This window comes from Leptopilina boulardi, unplaced genomic scaffold (assembly GCF_019393585.1).
Source record: "Leptopilina boulardi isolate dan_hultmark-lab unplaced genomic scaffold, ZJU_Lbou_2.1 LbouV2_123, whole genome shotgun sequence".
NCBI lineage: Eukaryota > Metazoa > Arthropoda > Insecta > Hymenoptera > Figitidae > Leptopilina > Leptopilina boulardi.
Window position 1 is genome coordinate 4,171,271 of NW_026137667.1, and position 23,936 is coordinate 4,195,206.

Consider the following 23,936-nt stretch of genomic DNA (forward strand, 5'->3'; position numbering starts at 1 on the left):
ATTATTATTGATTATTAGTTATTAATTACTATTATTAATAATTATAATTATTACCTAAACAATAAATATCTACATAAACTCGCATGTTTTATTTATATTTCTTTAATTTACATTGAAAAAAAAAAATTTATTTCATTCAAATAATTGTTTACTTGATTATTATCAAATAAATATTTACTTGAATCAAATAATTTTTGTATTTGAAACAAATACCATCTCACATAATAATTATTTGATACAAATAAATATTTATTTGACAATTTATTCAAATTTTTGGAAAAAAGTCTTTTTAGTATAAATGTAACTAAATGTAATTAAATGTAATTAAATGTAATTAAATGTAATTAAAGAAAGTCAAAGTGATATTGTTCAATTTTTAATGAAGAAACTAATCAATCAAATTTATTCAAAGGGAAGCATATAGTCATTATAACAAAGCTATACTATATTTTGTATAATAATTTAATAAAGCAAAAATTATTAAATTTATTTAATTATTTAATTATTTAAGTTCTCTCTAAATCTGAATTAGTAAAAATGTTTACTAATTTGAATTAGCGACTCACCTTTTGCTTCTGAATTAGTTAAATTTTACTAATTGTTAGTAAAAGTTACTAATTGTTAAATTTTACTAATTGTCAGTAAAAGTTACTAATAATTAGTAAAATCACAGAAAATGAAAAGGCATTAAAATAAGCTGCAACGCTTATTATTTTAATCCAATTTTGCTTATTTTAATACCAAAATGGATTAAAATAAGCAAAATTGGATTAAAATAATAAGCGTTGCAGCTTATTTTAATACCTTTTAATTTTCTGTGATTTTACTAATTCAGAAGCAAAAAGTGAGTCACTAATTCAAATTAGTAAAAATTTTTACTAATTCAGATTTAGAGAGTTATTCAATTTCTTTTACATAATTTCAGTATTTTATTTGTTCTTAATTACAATTACAAAATATAATATTATTTATATATATATAAAACAACCTACTATCTAAAGAATTAGTAAAAATGTTAACTAATTTAAATTAGTGACTCACATTTTGTTTTCAAATTAGTTCAATTTTACTAATTAAAAAGCGAAAAAGTCACTAATTAATTAAATTCAAATTAGTTAAAAACTTTACTGTTTTTTTCAAATTTATAAATTGTAATTGTAATTAAATATATTATAAAAATATATATATATATATATATGTGCAAGAGATTATGACTTGTAAGAGGTTTATAAATACTATTTCATTGATCTGAGGTCTTTGCCCGACGATCAATAAATCAAGCTCATTACTGGTTCCAAAGGTCAGCAACGAAAATTTAGAAATAATTTATAAACTCTAAAGGTTTCCAACTAAACATTAATAATATCTCCACAAAAAATTAAAAGGCATTAAAATAAGCTGATTATTTTAATCCAAATTTTGCTTATTTTACTACTAAAATGGATTAAAATAAGCAAAATTGGATTAAAATAATAAGCTTATTTTAATGCCTTTTAATTTTCTGTGTCGCTATTTTTCAAAAAAAAAAAAAATTATCAAATTACCGATTCAATAATTGTAAATAATAATTTATATAATATTCAAAATAATAATTCAATATTATTTAAATAAATTAAGTAAATATTAATAATTGTTTCACTAGAATTTATTCTTCTTCGCTTATTTTTAAATAGTTGAAATTTTGAATTTCAAAGTATGTCTAATAATAAAATTTTTAAAAAAACATATTTTTATGGTCTATTGCATTTTTACCCGCGTATATATATATATATATATATATATATATATATATATATATATATATATATATATATATATATATATATATATATATATATATATATATATATATATATATTGTATACGCGGAGAAAAGTAATTATCAGAGAAACGGGAATCGATAAAGAAAAAAAGAAGAAAAAAAAATTGACGCAATCACGACTCTAGTGTCAAGAAACTTGACAAGGAAAACGAACAACAAATTCTCCCACAATTGTGCGGTATCGAAATAAATTTTTTTTTTCCATAATTAAAAGAAAATTTTTTTTTTATTTTCAATATTTTTATCTAAAATATAATGAATTATGACAATAATTAATAAATTAATTGAACGAGGTTACAATAAATATAGTAAAAAAATTAATTAAATTTTTTTAAAAATTTAATTAAATTCTTTAAAAAAAATTAAACTTAATTTTTATAAAAAAAAAAAAAAAAAAAAAAAATTAATTTTCCTCAATGACAAAATATGAAACCTTGGACAAGTGACCGCACACAGGGGTTCTAACTCTGTCATTGAAAAATTGTGAATAAAATGTTTCTATGTATAAAAGATTAGAAGATATATATATATATATATATATATATATATATATATATATATATATGTATATATATATATATATATATATATATATATATATATATATATGCATTTTATATATAGTTGCATATAGTCTAAAGACCGAGCGTTGTTCCATTGCATTGATTATAAGTCCGCAGCTAATTATAGTAAGCCGATAGGAGGAGAAAAGCTGACTCCCTCCTTCATATCACGCGCCAAAAGCATAAACTTCGAATTCACTGATGCCAGTCGTTAAATCGCGAGCCATTTGAATTAACGCGTTTTGCGGACTTTCCGCACACTTTTTTCCTTTATTCTTTCTCACTCTTTTTATCTCCTCTCTCACTTTCTCATAACACTCTATTTTTATACTTTTTTTAAAAAAAAAAAAATCATTATATTATCACTGTTTCCATAAATCTTTTTCTTTTTTTTTTCTTTCATGTTTTCAAATATTATTTTAGTCAGTGCATACAAAACATTCATGAATGGTATTATATTATCATATATTTTAGTCACTATTTACAATTACCATTCAAATATTTTCTTTTAATTTAAAAAAAAATAATTATTTTTTTTTTATTTAATTATAATATTTTTTTTGTACTAAAATATGCTTTTAATTTAAAATCTCTTTAAACGTAGAAAGTATTAAATAATAATAATAATAATAATAATAATAATAACAATAAATAATAAATTTTTCAATAAAATTATATGAAAAAATAAGAAATAAAGTACAAAAATAATTTCCAAGTATATAATTTATAATTTAGAAAATTAATTATTAAAAAAACGATTTTTTTTATAAAGAAATATATATTACAAGTACCAATTGCACATTGTGAGATGAGATGATGAGGTACATTGTTCGATCCACGCGTGTCACAATACCTGATAAAAGTTTCTTCTGACACGTGTATTTTGTTATCGTATATTTATGAAATTGAAAAACTAAAAATAGAAAATTCATTTTCTTATTAATTATACCGGTAATTTAAAATTTTACACATATAATTTTTATTAAATTCAAAAAAATAATTACAAATTTTAATTAAACCACTCAGAAAAAAATTGCTTTTACAAATATATATAATTTTCTTAATATTAACCCAATTTTTTTTTTTTTTTATTATTTTAAATAAAATTTAATTGATTCAATTAAATATTTATTTGATCTAAATAAATGTTTTTATTGTAATAAATATTACGAACAAAGAATAATTTGATTGTGACAAATAAACTTTTTTATTGATTCAAACAAAAATTTGATTAACTGTATTTAGCCACATGGAAAAAAAATATTCACCTGTATATAATAGCGATAAGTTTCACTGGAACAAAGATATATTTCACTAAAACAGAGAAACTTTTCGCTATTCTAGAGAAATTTTTTCGCCGTTCCAGATAAAGTTTACTTTTTCCATATGCAATGAGAAAAAAAATTTAATTAAAAAAATTGGTTACTATAAATAAATATTTATTTGTATCAAATAAATATTTACTTGTATCAAATAAATGTTTACTTATATCAAATATAAATATACAAAAACTGTATTTGTTTCAAATACAGAAATTATTTGATTCGAATAAAATTTATTTGATCCAATTAAAAAATTATTTTATACAAATAAATATATTTTGATAACAATTAAAGTGTAACAGATTAATTTGTATTAAATATTTTTTTCAATATAGAAATTTAATTTACGTATCTAATAAAATTTTCTCAATTTAAAGTTTGAATTATTTTTCTGATAGAAATTGTAAATAAAAAGTATAATATAAAAATAATTCAACTAAATTAGAAAAATTTACCTCAAAAAAAAAATGTTAAATTAGAAATTTATTCACGCAGATTAATCTTACGTAACGGAAATATTATATACCTTTGGGAAATAAAGAAGAAAATTCAATTAAAACCGAAAAATCATTGAAGGATTTTTGAAAAATTAAATGTTTACAAAATCATATTTTTAGAGAAAGAAAAAATTTAATTTTTCAATTTTAAATACGTATATAGAGAAAAAAAAATAAATAAAAGAGGGGTAGTATATGAACGTCCCCCTTTTTCCGGCACCGCCAACGCGGGACGTCTCGACGCTGACGCGCAGAGACGTTTTGGACGTCCTGACGTCCAGAGAAACTCTGCCGCGTGAATTTGTATCGCGCAGACGTCATGCTCTCATCGAAAGAACAAAACCGGTATCCACGAATTTTACACGAAAAAAACGTTGTTACTTTCGAAAAAATCTTGTACATCCCCGGCAAGTGTCGAAGGAAAGTGGAAAAAAAAATTTACGACGACGTGTAACGGAATTTCATCTTACAATGACGGAACGAAGAAGTAAAGAAGACGATGAAGATGATGCTGATGTCATATGTGCCACAGGTAGATAATATCGCAAGTTATTATTATTATTTTTTTTTTAAATTACAACTACAAATTTAATTAATTTTTCCCAAAAAAAACAATTTTATAATTACATATTTTCTTTTAAAATTTTTTTTTTTTAAATTACTATTTTAATTTTAATTTTTTTTTTAATAATTATAATAATAAAAATATCTACAATTTAATAAAAATCATTTACAATAATGCAAATAAAATAAATTATTTTTAAATATAATTACAAAAGTTTTTTTTTATTTCTTATTATTTAAACTGCTAAGAATTTTTTATATAAAACGAATTGTGTGTTTGAACAGTAAAAATTTCAAGGGATTAGAAAAAAAAAAATTGTTATTTGCTTTTGTTATTATATTATTGATTGAGTTCGATTGAATAGAAAATGAAGAAATATTTCAATACAGGTTTATAAACGATATTTGAATTGAATAATAAAAATAATTATATTATCACTCAGTATATCAAAAAAGAAGAAGAAAAATTTCCCCATACTAATGTTTATTAAATAGAAAATAAATTAAATAAAAATATTAAAAAACGTATATCATTAAATAAACATAAAAAAAACATTCTTCTTTTATTTGGAGGAATTTTTTTAGTAAAGAATTAAAATTACAAAAATTGAAAACCAAATTTTTGGTGTATTTTTATTCGTTGGAATAAAAAAAATTAATTATTAATGTAATTAATAAAAAATTATTAATTAATTGCAAAAAAAAGCAGAATTTAGATACAAAAATGTACTAAGGAAATATGACGAATGTATTTTGTAACATTTTATGTTCAATTTTATGGAAAAAAAAAAAAAAGCATTCGTCAAAGTTAGCAACAAGTGTTGAACAGCTGATATGTAATCATCATTTAAGAGACAAAGTTTACATATAGTAAAATAACTTTAAATAATAGAGTGTTATGTAACGTCATATATATATAGAATACTATAATTAAATAGAATTTCTTGTAAATACGATTTGTAAAATACAAAAACTAATATTTTATTTTGAAGGTTTCAATTTTATTTGCTAATTAAAATTAATATTTTTGTTTTTGGAAATTGTTTTTTTTTTTTTTGTCAATTTTGTACCAACATTTTTATCTGTTCAATATAAAAAATATGAATCCTTTTATATGGATTTTGTTTGATAGAGTACAAAGGAAAAATCAATAAATTTTATTTTTGTACGAAAGAAAATTTTTTCTAAAATAAATTTGCGAAACTGAATAATTTAATTTTTATAAAAATTCAATTGTATTATACAATTTTCAAATTTTGTTTCTTAATTTAAATTTATTTCAAATTAAATTTAATTTGTAAATTAAATTTATTTCAATTTTATTTGATTTGCAATTAATTTCTCTTATGTTTTAATATATTTTAGTAACTATTAGCATTATCGATAAAGATCATGTTACATTGGAGCTTGATCGTCAACCAAACATATTAGAAGGTAAAAATATTTAGGACCCATTATTGAAATTCTCGATGATGGCACATAATGCAATGATAATTTTATATTTTCTCTCACTAATCACTGCTTTAATTTGATTAGAATTTTTTTTTGTTTTTTTTCAATATTCAATTATTTAATTAGTAAATAAGAGATAAAATATTAAGTAGAAGATATTTTAAGAATTAGAAGCAAAAACAAAGTTTAAAAACATCTTCTACTTATTATTCAATTATGAAACTGAAATTTAATAAAGTTTACTGAAGCAACATTCTTTTTGTGCAATTTTTTTTTATATGTGCAATTATTTTCTCGCACCACGTGCATATCAACAATTCTATTTGTATGAGTACATAACTATATATATATATATTTATACACACTATAAATATATACAAAATACTAATGCAATTTACATGTTTTAATTAGACCGCGCATATTTCTTATTTTTAAGAGTGTAATTAAAATCACGAAAGTTTTTTGTTCTTTTTAAGCAAGAAAAAAAAAGATTTTTTTCAATTAATACTTTTATTGAAAGAAATTTATGTTCAATCAATAAAATTATGGATTCTTTTTTTTTCTTGGTTTTTCAAAGACCAAAAGAAAAATTTTTTTTTCATTATTTTTAAAGGAAAGAATTTATTTATTTATTTTTTTTTTTATAAAAAGAAAAATATTTTTATTTAGTCACACCTACAACAATTTCCGAAGAAATTTCCTCACGATTAGATTGTGAAGCTAATCATTTTCAATCATCTGCGACAAAATCAACAGGAGTTCAAACAATTCATGGATTACCTTACATGCTACGAGTCCTGCCAAAAGTGAAAGATATTGTCGATGAAGAAAATTCGGCGGATCCAAAAAAATCCTCGATACTATGTAGGCATCTCAGATTTTTGGGGAGACTCTCTCTATCGCAATTTGGTAAATTCAATTATTATTTAAAAATATATATATATATTTAAAAATCGCTGGGATTTTATTATTTTTTTTTTTTACTAGGTAATAAAATTGATTACATCTTGAAAAATGGGATAGTTTCTTTATATATATTATATTCAATTGATTGACAATGATGAGTCAGGTATAGTTTCAAACTGCTCGTGTCAATCAATATTAATAATTTTTTTAAAACTTGTTTTACCCGCTCGAACATTAAACGTTCTTCATAAAAATTGTACTCTACTTTTTAACTTGAAAAAAAACAACGGAATTAAGATTTCATTTTAGAATTGGAAATGTTTTTCTTTTTAAAAACAATTTTTTCAATTGAAATAATTGTTTTTTAAATATATATAAATAAATTTATCACATTTGTAAAATTAATGTTGAAAACTGATTTTTTTTAAAAAACAAGAAAAAATGTTAAACTAATAAAATAAAAAGTATTTTTTTTTTTGGTAAAGGTTTAGCTTGGCTTTTGACATTTTGGGTAGTCGCTGGAGCAGCGGCATTTTACACCACAGAGGGACCACGTGAACGAGAGCAAGTTTTAAAATTGAAAAATATTCAACGTGACCTGGCAGTTGGTTTAGCGACTGAATTAAGACAATTGAAAGCAAAGGAAGAAGAAATGGAGCCACTTTGGAGTAACAAAGTTAAACAATATGTGAATAAACATGAAAAAGTTTTATTGCTCGCTGTTAATGCCGGCTATGGTGAGGGTGGTCAAAGTGGACAACTTTGGAATTTTTCCGGTTGTGTGCTATTTGCAATTGCACTTATTACAACGCTCGGTAATTTATCTTGGTCACATTTTTTTTCTTAATTTTGAAATAAGCGACAATATTCTCACATTTAATTGTTAAATTTAGTAAAAGTAGATTTTGATAATAGGTTTTGGAGCACCAGTTCCACGTACAACTGCAGGTCGTACGGTGGCAGTGATTTTTGCCGCTATTGGTATTCCAGCTCACTTCCTATTAGTATTAAATCTTGGCCTTTTATTGGCAATACGACTTCAAAGATATGCAATAAGACGAAAAAATAAAGAAAAAGATGTAGAAATAATGGACACATTATCAATTCCAAGATGGGTAAAAGCAGTACCATTTTGTTGTATAGGTGAGAAAATTTCCTTTTTTTTCCCCCCCTAAATATTTAAATTTCACATTTAATGACGAATGATTAATTGTCAGCTCTGTATTATTTAATGGGGATAATATGCTTTGGAGCGGCAAGAATGAGACCGGTTGCCGCCAGTCTTCTATTTCCTTTGGATTTCACAGCGGCCGGTGGATTAGCAACAACTTCCGGTCATGTTAGAATATTATATGCTCTCTATCTTGAAGGTGCCGTGACGATAGCAGCTGTAGCAGTGGCTATTCTAAAAGTTTCAGCTACACAAAGTTTAACCAATATTGGACTGAAATATGGCCTGTTAACTCATGCATAGAAAAGTGTTTTTAGAATATAAAAATTTTCCACATAAATGTATATTAAAATATCTCCCGATATTTCACCAAAAAAAAAAAAAATAATAATTACACAAAATCATGACTTGACAAAATTCAAAATAATTCCAAGTCAAGAATTTTCTGTAAACACAAGACTGTTTCAAAAAGACCAATTTCTGTAATTTTTGAAAAAAATTTTGACACAAAGAATCACATTTTTTTTTTTTTTTTTTCAGCTGCTTTGACTCAAATATAGCGAATTTATTATTTTATAACGCAATTAAACGTGAAAAAAAATAGAACAAACAGAAATAATTGTAAAAGATGTAGATATTAAGTAAAGTTGCATTATAAATAAAAATGTGCTTTTTGTTGAAAGAACGGTATTTTGAATTGAAAAATATTTTTTCATAAAAACTCTGGATTTTATTTTTCAGAGACATTTTTTTTTTTTTTTGGTAACATTCTATCAGTTATTTTCTATTAAAAAGAGAATTTTTCTAAAAACAATAATAACTAGAAGAGTCTAATAAAAAGGACCAGATGAAAAATGCCGTCTTGCAAAAATTTATATATCTAATTTAATTTATTTTAGCAAAATTTTCTTTTTTTAAATTTAACTCTTAATTTGAAGAAAAAAAATAATCGAAAAACAAGAATAAAACCATTTACAAATAGCACGAACGATATATAAATGTTGATAATAATGTAAATTCTAACATACTTAATGCTTTCTTGATTCACTGGAAAATTCTCAAATTAATTGCTTTTTAAATGTATCTACAATCAGGGCATCTTTCGTCGTTCCTTCTTCATGGCGTCCTCTCTGTTATTTTGAGCTTCCGAAAATGTACCCTGCGGTTTATCTCCAGGACCATTTGGTAATGATTCCAAGGGTTTTTTTGAAATTGTCTTATCGTCTAAAGCTGCCCTTAAAGCCTTCACAAGTTCAATAGGTCCTTCAAAAATTTCTTTTGTTCCTAAAGAAAAAATTTTTCCATTTATATATTAAAATTTAAAAAGAATTTAAAAAATATGAGTTTAAAAAAAAAATCACTTGCATCTCCGGTTCTCAAAACGTCTACTTCCTATTTCTCAAAGTCGAAATTTTTCTAACCATAAATCTTTCTTTTGATTTCTTCAATGAGGGATAAAATTAAAAAGCAGTAAACTCTCGGGAAACACGTTGACTAACAAATTGTACCTGCACCGGAAATAAACACTCACCTACTATAAAATTTTATCCGAATATTGCCTTCTTGACCTTATCGAGTAGACCTTCAGGGCGATTCGCTTGAGTTTTCTCCGACGTGCCTAAAAAAAGCAATTTGTGATCGATTTTGTCTATTTTTTTTTTTTTTTTCGTTTTAAAGTTCGTATTTCTTTTTTTTTTTTTTATTAAAAAAAGATTGATGAGATTAAAGGCACAGATACATTTTTTTTCAAAAAACTGCTTTATTTCAAAGCAAAAAAAAAACATACACGTTGGGAAACTCAAGCGATGCTCTAATATATATTTGAAAGATCTCGTAAAAGTAACGATCATTGCATCGCTGTTAATCATAATAACAAACTAAAAAAAAAATCAATTTTTCTTTCAGCTATACAATGTTCGTAACCACAAAATTGTATTATTTATTTTTCTTACCATCCTTCTTTGATGCCACACCCTGAATTGTTCCAGGCGTATCACTTTCAAGTTCAGCGTACGCTTGTAAAAGTGCTTTCTGCTTTGTTGACAATTTCGTTGGTATTGTAATTTTTATATGAACATAATGATCACCATATCCTAGAGAATTTACTTTCTTCAAACCCTTTCCGGTTAATCGAATTTGCGTATGAGACGAAGTTCCTGGTTTAATTAAAATTGTTTGATCCTCATAAATACCCTCAATTCTTATTGTACCACCAAGAATTGCTTGTGAAAGAGAAACTTGAGCGTCTGTATGTAAATCGGCGCCGTCCCTTCGAAAATATCTCGATTTTTCCACGCGGAATGTTACAAAAACTTCCTTATTTCCCACAGCCATTCGAATTGTTTGTCCATCTTCAACGCCAGCTGGTACCGGTACTGTAACTTTTTTTCGTTGAATCTATAAAGAAAAAAAATCAATTTAATAAAAAAAATGAGATAATTATTGTAGAAAAAAAAAAAATAATTACCGCCTGTCCTTTACCCTCACAATTATTGCAAGGATATTTTATATATACTCTAGAACCATGACAATAACGACAAGTAGAACGCATTACAAAAGGACCGGTACTGATAGTTTCCATTCCCGTTCCATTACAGTAATGGCATTTAATCGCCTTTGTTCCTAATTCACAACGAGAACCTTGACATTTTGGACAAGTATCAACTACATTTAGTTCTATGTCTTTATTAATTCCTCGAGCTGCTTGAGAGAAGGTAAGATTCATTATTACCTGAAAAGAAAAAAAGATTTCTTTTAAATTTAAAATTCATTCAAAAAATCAAATTTTTAATTAATCAAAATTTACCTCTTGCGCTGCTCCATAACCATATCTTGAATCCGCTAAATCCTCATAATCATTAAATGCTGAACTATTAAAACCACCTTCACCAAATATTTTTCTAAACAATTCCTCGGCATTAATTGTTGATGATTTAAATTGCCAATTAAAATCACGGGTATTTTGATTTGCTTGATGCCCTCCACTAGATCCCATTCCCATTTGCTCTGATGTTGCACCCCAAGCATCGTATTCTTTTCTTTTAGCGTCATCACTCAATACTTCATAGGCCACAGAAACTTCTTGAAATTTTTTACTCGCATTTGGATCATCTTTATTTGTATCAGGATGATATTTTTTTGCCAATTGATAATAAGCTTTCTTTATGTCCTTTGCTGAAGAATTTCGAGATACACCCAAAATTTCATAATAGTCACGTTTCTTTAAAAGTCTATTAGTTACATGAAATTCTCTTTTTTGTTGTGTAAATTTTCCTATTGGATCTGAAACAAAATTTAAACAAAACTATTAATAGCGAAAAAAATCATATAGAAGAAGAATTTAAGGTTATGTGCATAAATTTTCACATTAAATAATAATTTAACTTATTAATATTATTAAACAAAAGTGAATTATAATCCAGAGCTTTTTTATATTTATTCTGGAGTATTCTTTTCTGTTTTGCAAGTAATTATCTTAAATTTCACAATCATGCAAGAAACGTGGTATAAGGTTAGACATGCAAAAAAAATGTCAACATTTTTCTTTGTTAACAAAATAATCGTATAAAAGAATGCAAATTAATTTAAAACTTTTAATTATATTTAATTAAAGAAAATAGGAAACATTCACTAAATATGATGTAATCTAAAAAAAACTCGTGCATTGACACGACGTATAGTAGTGATTACATTTTTCTAGTTTTTGACGATTCCAGACATCGTCACCCAATGCTATAGTAGCAAAATATCGTTGACAGGAATTGCAACGTTGTAAAATACCACTTCCTAATTTATTTGATTTGGAGCACGTTATTAAATTCACATTTTTCGGATTAAAAATCGCCGTTAGTCCTTTACCGGTAGCCATGTTAGTTAAAACACGCATGGCGATTCCAAAGGTCACGTGACGAGCAGACAATTTCTTTTTCAATAAAATCAATTCATAATAACACTGTCGTCACTGAAATCAATCATTTAATAAATATTAAAGTTTAATGCTTTAATTTTTAAAGTATTTTTATATTATTTTTGCTGAATGAGATAATTTTATTTAACGTTTTAAAACGGAGTAGAAACTTAACCTCTGCAACATGCGCAGATACAACGCGCAGATTTACTAATCTGACAGCTGGTAAAAATTGAGGCGAATCGAGGTTAACTTTGTTCTGTATTCTTGTTAAAAGAAAACAAGTTTATTCAATTTGAACAATTATTTACCATTTTGTTAGTAAATCATGGCGTAAGTAATAGCACTTTTTTTCTTGACTCTTTTTATAATTTAAAATACTTAAAATATTGTTTTTAAATACTTACATTTGATACATTGAATTGGAAACATATGTTTTTGGACATGTGATTTTTCAAATTTATGCTTTTGTAAATAGATATTTTTTAAAACGATATGCTGTGTTACAAATTTTACTATAAATATAATACCGACGTTGAAATTTATTTTATTTGTTTTATTTACAGATCAAAAGTCACTTTTAAAATTACTTTGACGTCCGATCCTAAATTGCCATTTAAAGTGTAAGTTGGATTTTTACACGTTTAATATTGTAATTAATTGTTAACTGAATTAAAATTTGGAACAAAAATTCTAATTAATCATGAGTGATTCTGAATTTGATCAAGTTGTGACAGTATTTATGGCATACAAGCAAATACTTGAAAAGCCCTATTTAGCTGAAAGTATGGAAGAAAAAGACTTAAATAAAGCTTATGATTATTGTACATTTATTGAAAGCTTTATATCAAATGTTCATGAACAAAAAAAAGAAGTAGATTTTGAAAAATATTTAAATTACCGACTATCCACTACATACGAGTGTTCAGATTTTGAGAAAGCTTGTGACAAAATGCTTGAAATCTTTATGAAAGATTCTCGTATTTCAACAAAAAAAATTGATTTATTATTTAACATCTATATCCGTCGTTTTGGACAGGAAAGATTTAAAAAATTTCTCAACACTACTATAAAAGATGCAATGTGTTTTAATTTAATTCTAAATTCTTTAGTGGAACAACAAATTCCCATTTCAGAATTACACGACGAAGCAATTTTTTTCACTTGGGACAAACAAATTTGTAATGGAAAATTAATTGAGGTTACTGAATATATAGATAATATGTTAGACGATCATCAAATTTTAAAACTCGTTAATGCCATTTTAAACATTAAAATGAAATCAAAAACAAAGAAATTAATTATGGAAAGATTTACATTGAGAGCCTTTGAGAATAATGTCAAATTTTTTCAAGAAATTATAAAAATTCATTCACAATCACTTATTCAAATTCTCAGCGAGAATTCCAAATTTTGTGACAATTTTTTAGATACTGTCTTTTATTTTGGACGTTCTATGATTTATAAGGACGGTTATTGGATTTCTGAGGAAGGTATTCAGTATGAAGATATTGCGCAAATTTTTCGAACCCTTTTAACGGAATCAAATGACATTAGCTGTCGGACACAAAGACAATTAAATATTGCTAAGGAAATGGAGGACGGAGATTTTTGGGAGGAAATTGAAAGAGACTGTATTCGTTTATATAGTGTAAAAAATAATGTCGATTAAGTTTCATGTATACAAAGAATAATTACTGCAAAAATACCTCAAGATATTTGAATAATTCTTAAATATTTAATTAAAAAATTATATATATTTTTTTCCTTGACAGTTAATAATTATTATATTTGATAATTTTTAAACTTATCTTTAAACATTTATTATAAAATTATTTAATAACATATAATGTTATTTAATTAAATAAAAAAAAAAATTTTTTTTTTACAATAACCGAGTTTTTTTTGAGCAATCATTGGGTATTTGTTACAGACTGAGCGTGCCAGAAAATACACCTTTCACAGCGGTGTTAAAGTTTGCTGCTGAGGAGTTCAAAGTAACCCCAGCTACGTCAGCAATAATAACTGACGATGGTGTGGGAATTAATCCACAGCAAACAGCGGGTATGTAAAAAATTTAAAAGAAAAGAAACAATAGAATTCATAATTAAAATTTTATAAAAAATTGTTTCCATTTATTGCAGGAAACATCTTTTTGAAGCATGGCTCAGAACTTAGATTAATACCCAGAGATCGTGTTGGTGGAATTAGTTGACTATAGAAATTATTTAAATAATTATAATAAATAAATGAAATAATTTTATTTTAATATTCCATTAAATTTATTATTTACTAAAAACTTAAAATAAATATCTATTCATTTTTTAAACTATTGTATTTTTTTTAAATCATTCATATTTATAAATTTTTTTAACTAATATTATAATTAAATTATAAATATATTTTTTTAAAATTATATGAAGGGAAAAAAAATTAGAAGACAAATATAGTGGTAGGAATACTTTATAGATGAAATACATTTAGGGTACAAAGTCAATACAAATACATAACTTTATATAAAAAGTTGAATCAGGTAATAATTCAGCATTGCCTTTATAAAGTTGGTGCTGGATTATGCAATTATTATTAGACAATATGAGTCTTTACAGAAGGAAATTGTTCCTTATTTGGAAAAAAAGGTATAAAATATGTCTTTCTTTAATTACGATTTAAGACACTAATATTAATGAGAATATTATTAAATGTAGTGTCTTTTTTTATAAATTATGTTTTTTTAGCTTACGAAGCCTTTTCAAATTATAATCAATATTTCAAAATCTATTTTTTGCATTTCTAAATTTTCATCTGTTATTTTGATTTCAAAAAATTACAATAAATAAGGAATATAGTGAAAAATCTTACGTTTTACATAATATTATAGAATTGAGATAATTTCTATTAGAAATTATTAATTATTAATGTATTGCATTAAAAGTTATACAATAAAATGAAATACTTTCTCAGATCTGAGTACCATCAAATTTTGGCACTTGTTTTATGTTATACGGTATACCGCTATAACTATCAAATGCATGAAAATCAAATTATTTTTTTTTTTATAATAAAATACTTCGTAGCAAAAATTTTTTTATCTTATATATGGTTACATGTTTTCAAAAATGTATTGTTTTGAAACAATATAAAAAAGTGGAAAATAGACGCGACTCTTGACTCGGTCCACTCTTTATCTATATTCTTAATTGTATATTGTGGTACAGTTTATGATTATTTTTTTTTTTTTTTAAAGCATATTATCTCTAATATTTTTATCAGTATTTCCTTAATTATTGATAATTTTTAATATTTCTCGTTTATTATCTTATTTATCGATATCTTCCCTTCTTATAATAATTAATTTTTAGTTCAGTATGTGCGTGGAGAGTTCATAATAATGGTATAAAGATTTTCATCATCCAGTAACAATTATTAATATCACACATTTGATATAACGTTTTTTTTTTACATCAATGTGATTGCAATGATGCACATTTTGTATTTTAATATAAAAAAACTAACTTAAATATCAATTTGATAAAAAAACAAAACTATTTGTCATTTATTCGACGATTGACAAATTAATAATAAATATGGAGAAAATTTTTTTTTTTTTTAAGAATTAAAATTGCGTTTTCAATTGCACACATACCTTTTTAATTCTTTAAATATTTCCACATTCTGATTTTTTAAATTACATATTTAAATTTTTAATTCAAATCCATTTTTTTTGTTTTATTATTTTATGACATTAGTTTTACTAATTTATATCATTACAAAACTGATTCCAATTCCTGTTTGAATTTTTACATATGAAAGACGAGAATAATCGATTTGAAAGACCTGAAAATGTAAACTTTTTTGTTTCTAATGTATTAATTCAGATTATGAGTCGCCTTTTTTTATTTTAAATAATATCATTTGATTTTTATAATCTAAAAAGTCCAATATACTAGTGTATAAGATTCGTACACTATATTAATGAGTTACTGGTTTTTTTTTTTTTTTTTTAAGATTAGGCATAATGGAAAATACTAAAAAATCACCTCCAGACTAGAGCTATAATCACGCATGATTCATTTTCAAAACTTCGTCCGTTACATAAAAAAAAAAAAAAAAAAACAAAAAACAAAATAATAATAATAAATAAAAAAATACGCCGAAAAAAATGTATATAAAGAAAAATTATACTTTTGTCTAATATAATTTTCAATCATTGAGCAACAAATTGTCAATAATAAAAAGTTTGTCTTGGACATGTATATAATTATTTGCTAACAGTTGAATATACCTAAATTAATAAATATTTTAACTAAACTTCTTAAGCTATAATTACGTTGGTAGTTTTACAATTCAATTAGGCATAAAAATCATCATTAGCTATTTCGGAAATAACACAATCAATATGGAACAAATGTAAATTAAAAAAAAAATACATTTACATTACACACAAATCATTTGAAAATAATATTCACAAAAAAGCAGAATAAATAGAAAAATACATTTATGGCATGGCCCAAAAAACAGAACCATTCATTAGCATAAAAAAAATTAGATTATTCAATATAGTAATTTCTACTATAATTAAGTGTCAATCAATTTAATCGAAGATAAATTAATCTATCACCGAATTTCGTGACTTGCTCTCTAGAATTCATGCTGCATTCAATCATCCTGTAAAATAAATTTTAATTGAAATTCTTTTTTCTGTGAAAATTATTATTATTTTAAAAAAAAGAGTGGTGTACCCATTCGTGTTCATCCACACCATCCATTTGATCTTGCTCCAAAGGACACTGAATAACTTCTCCCAAAAGATTGCTCAAAGTTTTTTGAATCTAATACAAAAAAATTGTATACATTTGAAAAATAAGAAAAAAATTACGAAAAAAAGAAAAATTTGAATATTTTTTAATTAACAAACCTCATTTGTTTTAGAGTGACTAGTGTTATCTTGGTTCCATCCTGACCTATTGTACGGCTGAGATGAATTATGAAAATTTTGTTTTGCAGCTACAGGAGCTGTGACAACAGCTTGTCCTTGATTTTCAGTCACTAGTGAAAAAATGAGAACCCAAACATAAATTAAAATATATAAAATTAAAAGGCTACACAAACAAATTTTAAACATATTCAATAAATTCTCATTTATAAATATGAAAAAAAAACTCTAGAAAACTAAAAATAAAATACTAACAACAATCCATTCCCGGTGGTTTGAGGCTGATTCTTGTTGGTTGTTTATTTCCTCCTTCAAACCATTCACCGGAAGTCATTGTATATTTCCAAGTAATTTTCGTTGGTGGGAAAAGATCATCTTGGAAAAGTTCACTCTGTTGAAAATAAGAATAAATAAGTTTTCATTTAAAATAATTATAGATGAAAAATTTTCTAATTTTAAAATCAGTGCTTACTTTGATTCGTGGCACCGTAAAACTCAATGGCTCAATAGTATTATTTGTAAGCCTCAAAGCAGAAGCGAATTCAACACTTGCAACATCACATTTATTTTTTGGGAGAAATGATAATCCCTGATGTAAAGTTGCACATCGATGATGACTCAGAGGACAACAATACGGAGCTTCCTCAGTCACTTCGAATGCATAAATTGTCGAATCCCCCTGAAAATTTGAAAATAATTTTTAATCATTTACATAATTGACTTTATTTGATAAAATATTAAATACATCACACATACCCGACCAGTCAGGAATAATGTTGAACTATCCTCATCATAAAATGGCATTAAAATTGCCGGCGAAACGTCTAAACCAACTGTATTCAATGAAGAATTAAGATTATCCGCTTTGAAAACCATGATTTGTCTTTCTGAAACTCTGTAATTATTTAAATTATTTTTAAAAATTCCAACATGATTCAATTTTTTAGCGGTGAAAATTATAGTTTTAAAAATTAAAAAAATTTGTTGTACATACTTATCAAAACCCATCACAACTAAATATCGACCATCGAGTGCCCAAACAATTCGTGCTCCTCTTGTGCCCACCGGTCCTTTTCCCTCACGAATTGGAGTGTCATTGCTTCGCGGCTTATATATTCGAATTTTTCCATCTTTGCAAGTACTCGCAAGATATTGACCACATGGAGACCACGCGAGACTAAAAATTTGATCTGTATGTCCCATTAAAGTAATTTTTGCCTTAACAAATTCACCGGAAGATAATGGTTCCAAATCCCAAATTTTTACACTCATGTCATAGGAAGCAGAAGCTAGAATATTCAGTGCTAACGGATGGTATTTAATAAGATAAATTTTGTCTGTGTGTGCTTCAACAGTAAAAGCCGGCTCGTTAGTTGGCTCCGTTAAACCTGTTGCTGGTATTTCCCACAATCGAATCATTCCATCGTCACAAGCTGCAAAAAAAAAAACAATTTTATTAAATAATTCGTTAGAAAAAAAAATTCAATTTCATAATTATTATAGAAGAAAATCACTTACCGACTGCAAGTCGTTGATTATTAAACGGATCCCATTGGAAATCCATAACAGTTGCACCATGCACTAATGCAGGCATAACACCATCTGGTAGTCTTCCGGTTTTTTTTAATTCTAAAACTGCTATTTTTCCACCTGGTCCACTTAAAGGTACCGCCACCCGATCTGCATTTGCTGAAAAAATTAAAACACCAATTTTATTACTAGTTTTCTAATTGTTTATAAAATAAATAAATTGCAATAATAAAAATTAATTATGAATTTTAAATATATTACTGACCATGAAATCCATCGCACTCTCCAGATATTTGTCGACTGATATTTCGAATGTTTTCAATGTGAGTAGATTTATGACCAGGAGTACCTTTCAAGTGTCTAAATTTCGAAACTCGACCTAAAAATAAGTTTATAATTTAAAGTTATTAAAAATTAAACGAGATATAAAGAAAATAGTTGAAATTTTCAACTTACCAAAAACAGTAGATGTTCTTTTTGGAGTAGGCGTTGGTTCAGGTTTCTCTAACCTTGGATCCATGCTTTGTTGTCGTAAAATTGGTACATTTTTCTTAACTTCCTCCTCTTTGATAATTTCATTTTTCGTTTTAAATGAATCCCTTCGTCTCAATGGTGTTGGTGATCCCATTGCTTTCTCCGCCAAATTACCATCTGTTACCGACACTGAACGACTCTCATATAATCTCCTTCTCTCGGCGATTGAATTTCTATTAACATTTCCTCTTTCAAAATTTCCCGAATCCTCATTCTCTGGCGATTCATCCTTGACTTTAGATTCAAACAATTTACGTCTCTCGGCAGTGCTCGGTGTTTTTGGCTTATATCCAGAATCACTGGAATTCGCATCTTCTTCTATGGAACTTGAATCACTTTTTCCATTTTCAGCCTCCTTGACACGATCATTTTCCTGTGTTGGAGATTTTTCGGCATCAGTCTTCTCTGAATTGGCTTCCGTCTGTATATTACAGTCGTTTAAATAGCCATTATTTTCATTCGTTGGTGCAACTGGCACGGAAAATACTTTGTCAAATGAAAATTCCTGATTACCAGATTTCGCTTGAAATGGTTTTGGTCCAAGACGAGGCTGTGACAAAATGAAAAAAAAAAAAATTCTCTTAACAAAAACGTTATCAAATTAATAATTTATATTTATAAATATAATTATCGGACGAATTATTTTATTAAATTATCACTCATTCACATACACACAAAATTCAATTTCCTACTACAATTATACAAAATCAATTTTGTCCTCAGTCGAACCTTGTATCCTCCAACAATGTTTGGATTTACGGATGTTACCACCGATCCAGGACTTGGAGTTGTTCGAGGACGTGCAACGGGTTTTGGTTCCTCTTCAGAAAGACTATTTGCTCTGGAAGCACGAGGTAGTGGTTTCGGTGGAGTCGGATGAGAAGCTCCATTTTGTAATTTAAATTTTTCATCTTCCTTGTCAGATTTCTCCAATTTTTCCGGCTTCTCTGGTTTTTCAGTTTTTTCCTGTTTTTCCATTTTTATAATTGCTTCATCCATTTCTTCAGAAAATTTTTCAATTTTTGAATCCTTTTCTTGAATGATGGCTTGTACTTTTGAATAACCCTTTGGTGCAGTAATTGCTATTGATTTTTGTTGTCGTGTCATCTCCATTTTGATTTCCATTTGATTATCTTTCAGCGATGATAAATTCCCTTTGTGTACCTGAACGTAATTAAGTTCCTCAATGATTTGGCGGCAACAAATTTTTCTTTTTTTTTTTTAAATACTTAACTTTCACACAATTTATAGAGGAAATAGTTATGACATAAAACAAAATCACACAACATTTACAAAATCATAAAACTAAAAAAATCATAAAAACAATATGTACAATAAATATTTACAAATTATAATAGTCACAAATTTCACGATTCTTAAGTTTCTTAAAATCTAAAACATAATGAAAGCAAATAAAATGTGTCGAGAAATAAACATAAATTACATTATTGATAAGATAATTTTTAGATGAAGATATTTTTGAATGTAATTTATCTTAATGCATATTTTCAAAAATATCAGTTTTATATAATTAGTTATGCACATAAAATAACACTAATCAGATACGTACAACCAATTACCCACACGAAATAAATTAAAAATGGAAAATTAATGAAAAAGAGAAAATCTTATATACATTTAAGCTGAATTTAAAAAATAAACATGCAAAATGTGAAAATTAAGATAATTTCCTTAAAAAAAAGAGATTATTATGCGACAAAACCACTAAATTTTATTGAATACGAGCTAAAAGGAATCTTATAGAAAAAAAGATTGTATATTTGCTTCAAAAATAAACTATTCACTAAAAATTGTAATTTTACACAAACAAAAATATCAATTTTTTTTTTACAACAGGTCAAATTAACTTACCGTGATTGCTTCTTCGCCTTTTGTTCTCTTGGAAGGATCGAGTGAAATTTTTGGAACTGGTTCATCATTTCCCTTAATCCATGCAGCTGCGGTATTATTACTAACACATCCAGTCGTATCTGGATAAATATCTGCGTGGAAATCTCGGTATGTCTACAAAATTTTTAATTAGTATTTAATAACTTTAATTATTTAATTATACAAAATTATTTAAACAATTAAATTCTTTGACAATAGGCTTACTTTTCGTGGAACTTGATACATGATGGGAATAACCATATTGGACGTTAACTGCAATAATCTGTTAACTTCTGCCTGCATCACATTCAATGCACGTTTTGGCACTAAGCAAACACCTTTCGTTTGTTCTCCACTGTGACGAATTCCCTCCACAAGGTAAGGATCTTTTTCCGTTACTTCCATATAAATAATAGTCGTGTCACCTTTGCCAGCCAGGAAAAGCATATTTGTGTCCGGATCGAAGAGAGGCATTAAAATTCTGTTAATCATAAATTTATATTTCTCAAATTGAAAAATCTTTCTCTTTTAATGAAATATTGATATTTAAAACAAGGAAATTGTATATTAAAAAAAAAGAAAAATTTTACCCTGTACTACAATCGAGCTCTAAAGTCTTGATTGGATCATTGAGATTTCTCAAATCTCTTATGCAAACTTGACGAAGTCGTGCTGAATCAAAACCAGTTGTTAATAAACGATCGCCGTTGCCTAACCAAACGATTCTTGAATCTTTTATACTTTGATGACTCGGTGATGAATTAACAACATTTTTAGGAGCTCGAGGATCAATAATTCTTATCTGTTTATCTTTGCAAGATGTTGCAAGCATTGTACCGTCTTGCTTCCAACTTACAGATTGAATTACATCTGAATGCTCATTAGTGGCTATAAAATGATATCAAAAATTTAATTTACAAAATTATCTTTCATTCCATTTATATAATAAAATTCTTTTGAAAACCTACAGAAAAGTTCTTTTTGTGAAAGAACATCCCAAAGTGAAAGATTTGTGTATGAAACAGTCGTTAATAAATGTTCTGCTGTAGGATGCCAACGAACCACTTCAACTCGTCGTTGTCGATGAGAAAATGTACATTCCGGATTACAAAGTGATTCCTCTAATCCACTTTCCGGAATGTGCCATAATTTTACCTATATTATATAAAATTAAATTTAAAAAAAAAAGACTTAATTTTTGTTCGTTTTATAAGAAATTTTTCTATCACTTACAAGACAATCCTGTGAACCAGTTGCAAGTAAACCATCATGAAATGGTGAGAAATCCATGTCAGTTACTGTATCCGCATGGGCATGTAATAAAGGCATCGTCTTACTTTTTCTACCGCAATCTTCTAACGGCAACACTGCTAAACTAGATCCTGTTAAAAAGAAAATTTAATAATTACATAAATTTAAAATGAAAAAAAAAAAAAAAAAAATGTTAATTAAAAAATTGAAAAAAGTCTTACCATTGTGATCGACATTAAATGCCATAAAAGCGGCAGATGCTGCAATATTATTGCCATAAGTTTGATATGATCCGACGAAAATATCGCGGATCCAAGATTCCGATTTAGGTACAATAGGCGCAGCATTTTTATATTTGGATGCCTTAAATCGCCAAGCCATGTTGCGATTTCCACTTTTTTTTTACAACCTAACACTCTCTTCTTGACTCATGTAATCTGTGAAAATAGAATAAAATTTTAAAACCATTTAATTCAAAATATATTAAAAACAAAATATAATACAAAAAAAAATGAAAAAGAAATTAAATTAATGAACAAAATTAATAATAAACAGCACGATAGTTAAATTCCAAGTCTGATAATTAACATCTTTAGTTCACAGCTTAATTTTTTTTCTTCGATAACACAAAAGAAATCGATATTATTATGTAAGTAAATTTACACGTGAATAAGTTCACTTTAATCCTTTTAGTGACCATGACCTTCAATTTATTTCCTTTAATTATTATGTAAAATAAAATTTTCTTTTAACTTTTTTTTTTACACTGGAATAATTTCTTTATTTTCATCAAACATAAATTTTTTATTCTTTTTTGTAATATAAAAAACCTGTTTCTTAATCTTTTTCTTGTACAAGTTTTAATTTATTGTCATTATACACATATACAGGCCAATGAATTTTAAAAAAAGAATTTTCCAATATAAGTAAAAAAAACCTTGTAATAATTATAAACAACCTTTATTTATGCAAAATACATGCAATATTTTGCAAACACAAAAATGAATCAATATTTTATAAAAATAAATTTTTATATATCAAAAAATAAAACCGTTTTTCAAGCAGATATTTTAGATTTTTACAAACAAAAACTTTATTTAAAAACAAAGTAATGGTAATAATGAAAATAATTAAAAAATTTATTGTTATAATATAAAATCTAATAAAACTAGTGAAGCTTATAAAATACAGAGCCGGCAGCAGGAAAAACTGCATGACTAATAATTTTGGGGTGAGGGTGCACCCCACCCTTAAATTTCTTACACTGACAACCAATTTAAACATAAACTTGGTAACAAGAAATTTTCATGCAATTAATCATATTTAATTAATAATATTACTCACAATTTATTAATTATACACAATAATGGCACACTATTGACAAAACTTGTACAAATTATTTGGAAATTCAGTAAAAAAAATCGAGTATAAACACACGGGTAGTGGCAGGCGTCTATCGGGATGACAGCCGGAAACGGGAAACCTCCCCTTCTTTAGAGACATATTCTATCCTCGTTTAAAACAATGGGAAAATCGCAACTCTCCTTGTCCCACGTGCGATAAACCCCACCCTCGAATCATAGTTTCGAAC

The 23,936-nt window shown here is 26.0% G+C and overlaps 4 protein-coding genes across 12 annotated transcripts; 2 read left to right on the forward strand and 2 right to left on the reverse strand.

Moving 5' to 3' along the window:
- The first annotated feature begins 2,584 nt into the window (after positions 1 to 2,584).
- Positions 2,585 to 8,651, forward strand: LOC127291086 (TWiK family of potassium channels protein 7-like). Of its 5 annotated transcripts, XM_051320013.1 has the most exons (8): positions 2,585 to 2,835; positions 3,158 to 3,336; positions 4,203 to 4,736; positions 6,134 to 6,202; positions 6,890 to 7,129; positions 7,612 to 7,941; positions 8,042 to 8,269; positions 8,344 to 8,651. In XM_051320013.1, the coding sequence occupies exons 3-8, from the start codon at positions 4,400 to 4,402 to the stop codon at positions 8,598 to 8,600; spliced, it is 1,461 nt and encodes a 486-aa protein (XP_051175970.1). In that variant the 5' UTR covers positions 2,585 to 2,835; positions 3,158 to 3,336; positions 4,203 to 4,399; the 3' UTR covers positions 8,601 to 8,651. The 5 variants fall into 5 exon arrangements, with proteins under 5 accessions (XP_051175970.1, XP_051175971.1, XP_051175969.1 ...); XM_051320014.1 differs by lacking the exon at positions 3,158 to 3,336; XM_051320012.1 differs by lacking the exon at positions 2,585 to 2,835 and having other exon boundaries at positions 3,070 to 3,336.
- Positions 8,652 to 9,168: 517 nt separating this feature from the next.
- LOC127291085 (protein tumorous imaginal discs, mitochondrial-like) lies at positions 9,169 to 12,190 on the reverse strand. Of its 2 annotated transcripts, XM_051320011.1 has the most exons (6): positions 11,988 to 12,190; positions 11,104 to 11,579; positions 10,765 to 11,028; positions 10,250 to 10,694; positions 9,829 to 9,915; positions 9,369 to 9,581 (listed from the first exon to the last, which is right to left on the reverse strand). In XM_051320011.1, the coding sequence occupies exons 1-5, from the start codon at positions 12,181 to 12,183 to the stop codon at positions 9,842 to 9,844; spliced, it is 1,455 nt and encodes a 484-aa protein (XP_051175968.1). In that variant the 5' UTR covers positions 12,184 to 12,190; the 3' UTR covers positions 9,369 to 9,581; positions 9,829 to 9,841. The 2 variants fall into 2 exon arrangements, with proteins under 2 accessions (XP_051175966.1, XP_051175968.1); XM_051320009.1 differs by lacking the exon at positions 9,829 to 9,915 and having other exon boundaries at positions 9,169 to 9,581.
- Positions 12,191 to 12,389: 199 nt separating this feature from the next.
- On the forward strand, positions 12,390 to 14,533 carry LOC127291093 (ubiquitin-fold modifier 1). Of its 2 annotated transcripts, none has more exons than XM_051320024.1 (4): positions 12,390 to 12,537; positions 12,771 to 12,827; positions 14,138 to 14,268; positions 14,349 to 14,533. In XM_051320024.1, exons 1-4 carry the CDS (start codon positions 12,533 to 12,535, stop codon positions 14,417 to 14,419), a joined length of 264 nt encoding a protein of 87 aa, XP_051175981.1. In that variant the 5' UTR covers positions 12,390 to 12,532; the 3' UTR covers positions 14,420 to 14,533. The 2 variants fall into 2 exon arrangements, 1 of the variants encoding a protein (XP_051175981.1); XR_007844532.1 differs by having other exon boundaries at positions 12,446 to 12,537; positions 12,771 to 13,855.
- A 1,651-nt stretch (positions 14,534 to 16,184) lies between these two features.
- LOC127291077 (coronin-7) lies at positions 16,185 to 23,835 on the reverse strand. 3 transcript variants are annotated; one of them, XM_051319996.1, is made up of 18 exons: positions 23,690 to 23,835; positions 22,567 to 22,782; positions 22,328 to 22,476; positions 22,063 to 22,249; positions 21,685 to 21,982; positions 21,320 to 21,575; positions 21,077 to 21,229; positions 19,934 to 20,368; positions 19,127 to 19,754; positions 18,936 to 19,049; positions 18,659 to 18,829; positions 18,135 to 18,573; positions 17,897 to 18,035; positions 17,613 to 17,819; positions 17,396 to 17,531; positions 17,123 to 17,253; positions 16,947 to 17,036; positions 16,185 to 16,872 (listed from the first exon to the last, which is right to left on the reverse strand). In XM_051319996.1, exons 2-18 carry the CDS (start codon positions 22,724 to 22,726, stop codon positions 16,864 to 16,866), a joined length of 3,702 nt encoding a protein of 1,233 aa, XP_051175953.1. In that variant the 5' UTR covers positions 22,727 to 22,782; positions 23,690 to 23,835; the 3' UTR covers positions 16,185 to 16,863. The 3 variants fall into 3 exon arrangements, with proteins under 3 accessions (XP_051175953.1, XP_051175954.1, XP_051175955.1); XM_051319997.1 differs by lacking the exon at positions 23,690 to 23,835 and adding an exon at positions 22,904 to 22,921; XM_051319998.1 differs by lacking the exon at positions 19,934 to 20,368 and having other exon boundaries at positions 23,690 to 23,834.
- Positions 23,836 to 23,936: the final 101 nt, after the last annotated feature.

Bases quoted from the DNA above. Each gene is read 5' to 3' on its own strand.
- LOC127291077 (XM_051319996.1), bottom strand. From the start codon at position 22,726: ATGGCTTGGCGATTTAAGGCATCCAAATATAAAAATGCTGCGCCTATT. The intron at 22,250-22,327 runs GTAAGTGATAGA...TATATAATATAG, and splicing joins CTGGTTCACAGGATTGTCTT to GTAAAATTATGGCACATTCC. The intron at 21,230-21,319 runs GTAAGCCTATTG...AAAATTTTGTAG, and splicing joins TGTATCAAGTTCCACGAAAA to ACATACCGAGATTTCCACGC.
- LOC127291093 (XM_051320024.1), top strand. The intron at 12,828-14,137 runs GTAAGTTGGATT...TATTTGTTACAG, and splicing joins CCTAAATTGCCATTTAAAGT to ACTGAGCGTGCCAGAAAATA. The intron at 14,269-14,348 runs GTATGTAAAAAA...CATTTATTGCAG, and splicing joins TAATCCACAGCAAACAGCGG to GAAACATCTTTTTGAAGCAT.
- LOC127291086 (XM_051320013.1), top strand. From the start codon at position 4,400: ATGAACGTCCCCCTTTTTCCGGCACCGCCAACGCGGGACGTCTCGACG. The intron at 4,737-6,133 runs GTAGATAATATC...AATATATTTTAG, and splicing joins TGATGTCATATGTGCCACAG to TAACTATTAGCATTATCGAT. The intron at 8,270-8,343 runs GTGAGAAAATTT...ATTAATTGTCAG, and splicing joins AGTACCATTTTGTTGTATAG to CTCTGTATTATTTAATGGGG.
- LOC127291085 (XM_051320009.1), bottom strand. From the start codon at position 12,183: ATGCGTGTTTTAACTAACATGGCTACCGGTAAAGGACTAACGGCGATT. The intron at 11,580-11,987 runs GTAATCACTACT...ATTTTGTTTCAG, and splicing joins TCGTCAAAAACTAGAAAAAT to ATCCAATAGGAAAATTTACA. The intron at 9,582-10,249 runs GTAAGAAAAATA...TTTTTTCTTTAG, and splicing joins TGTGGCATCAAAGAAGGATG to GAACAAAAGAAATTTTTGAA.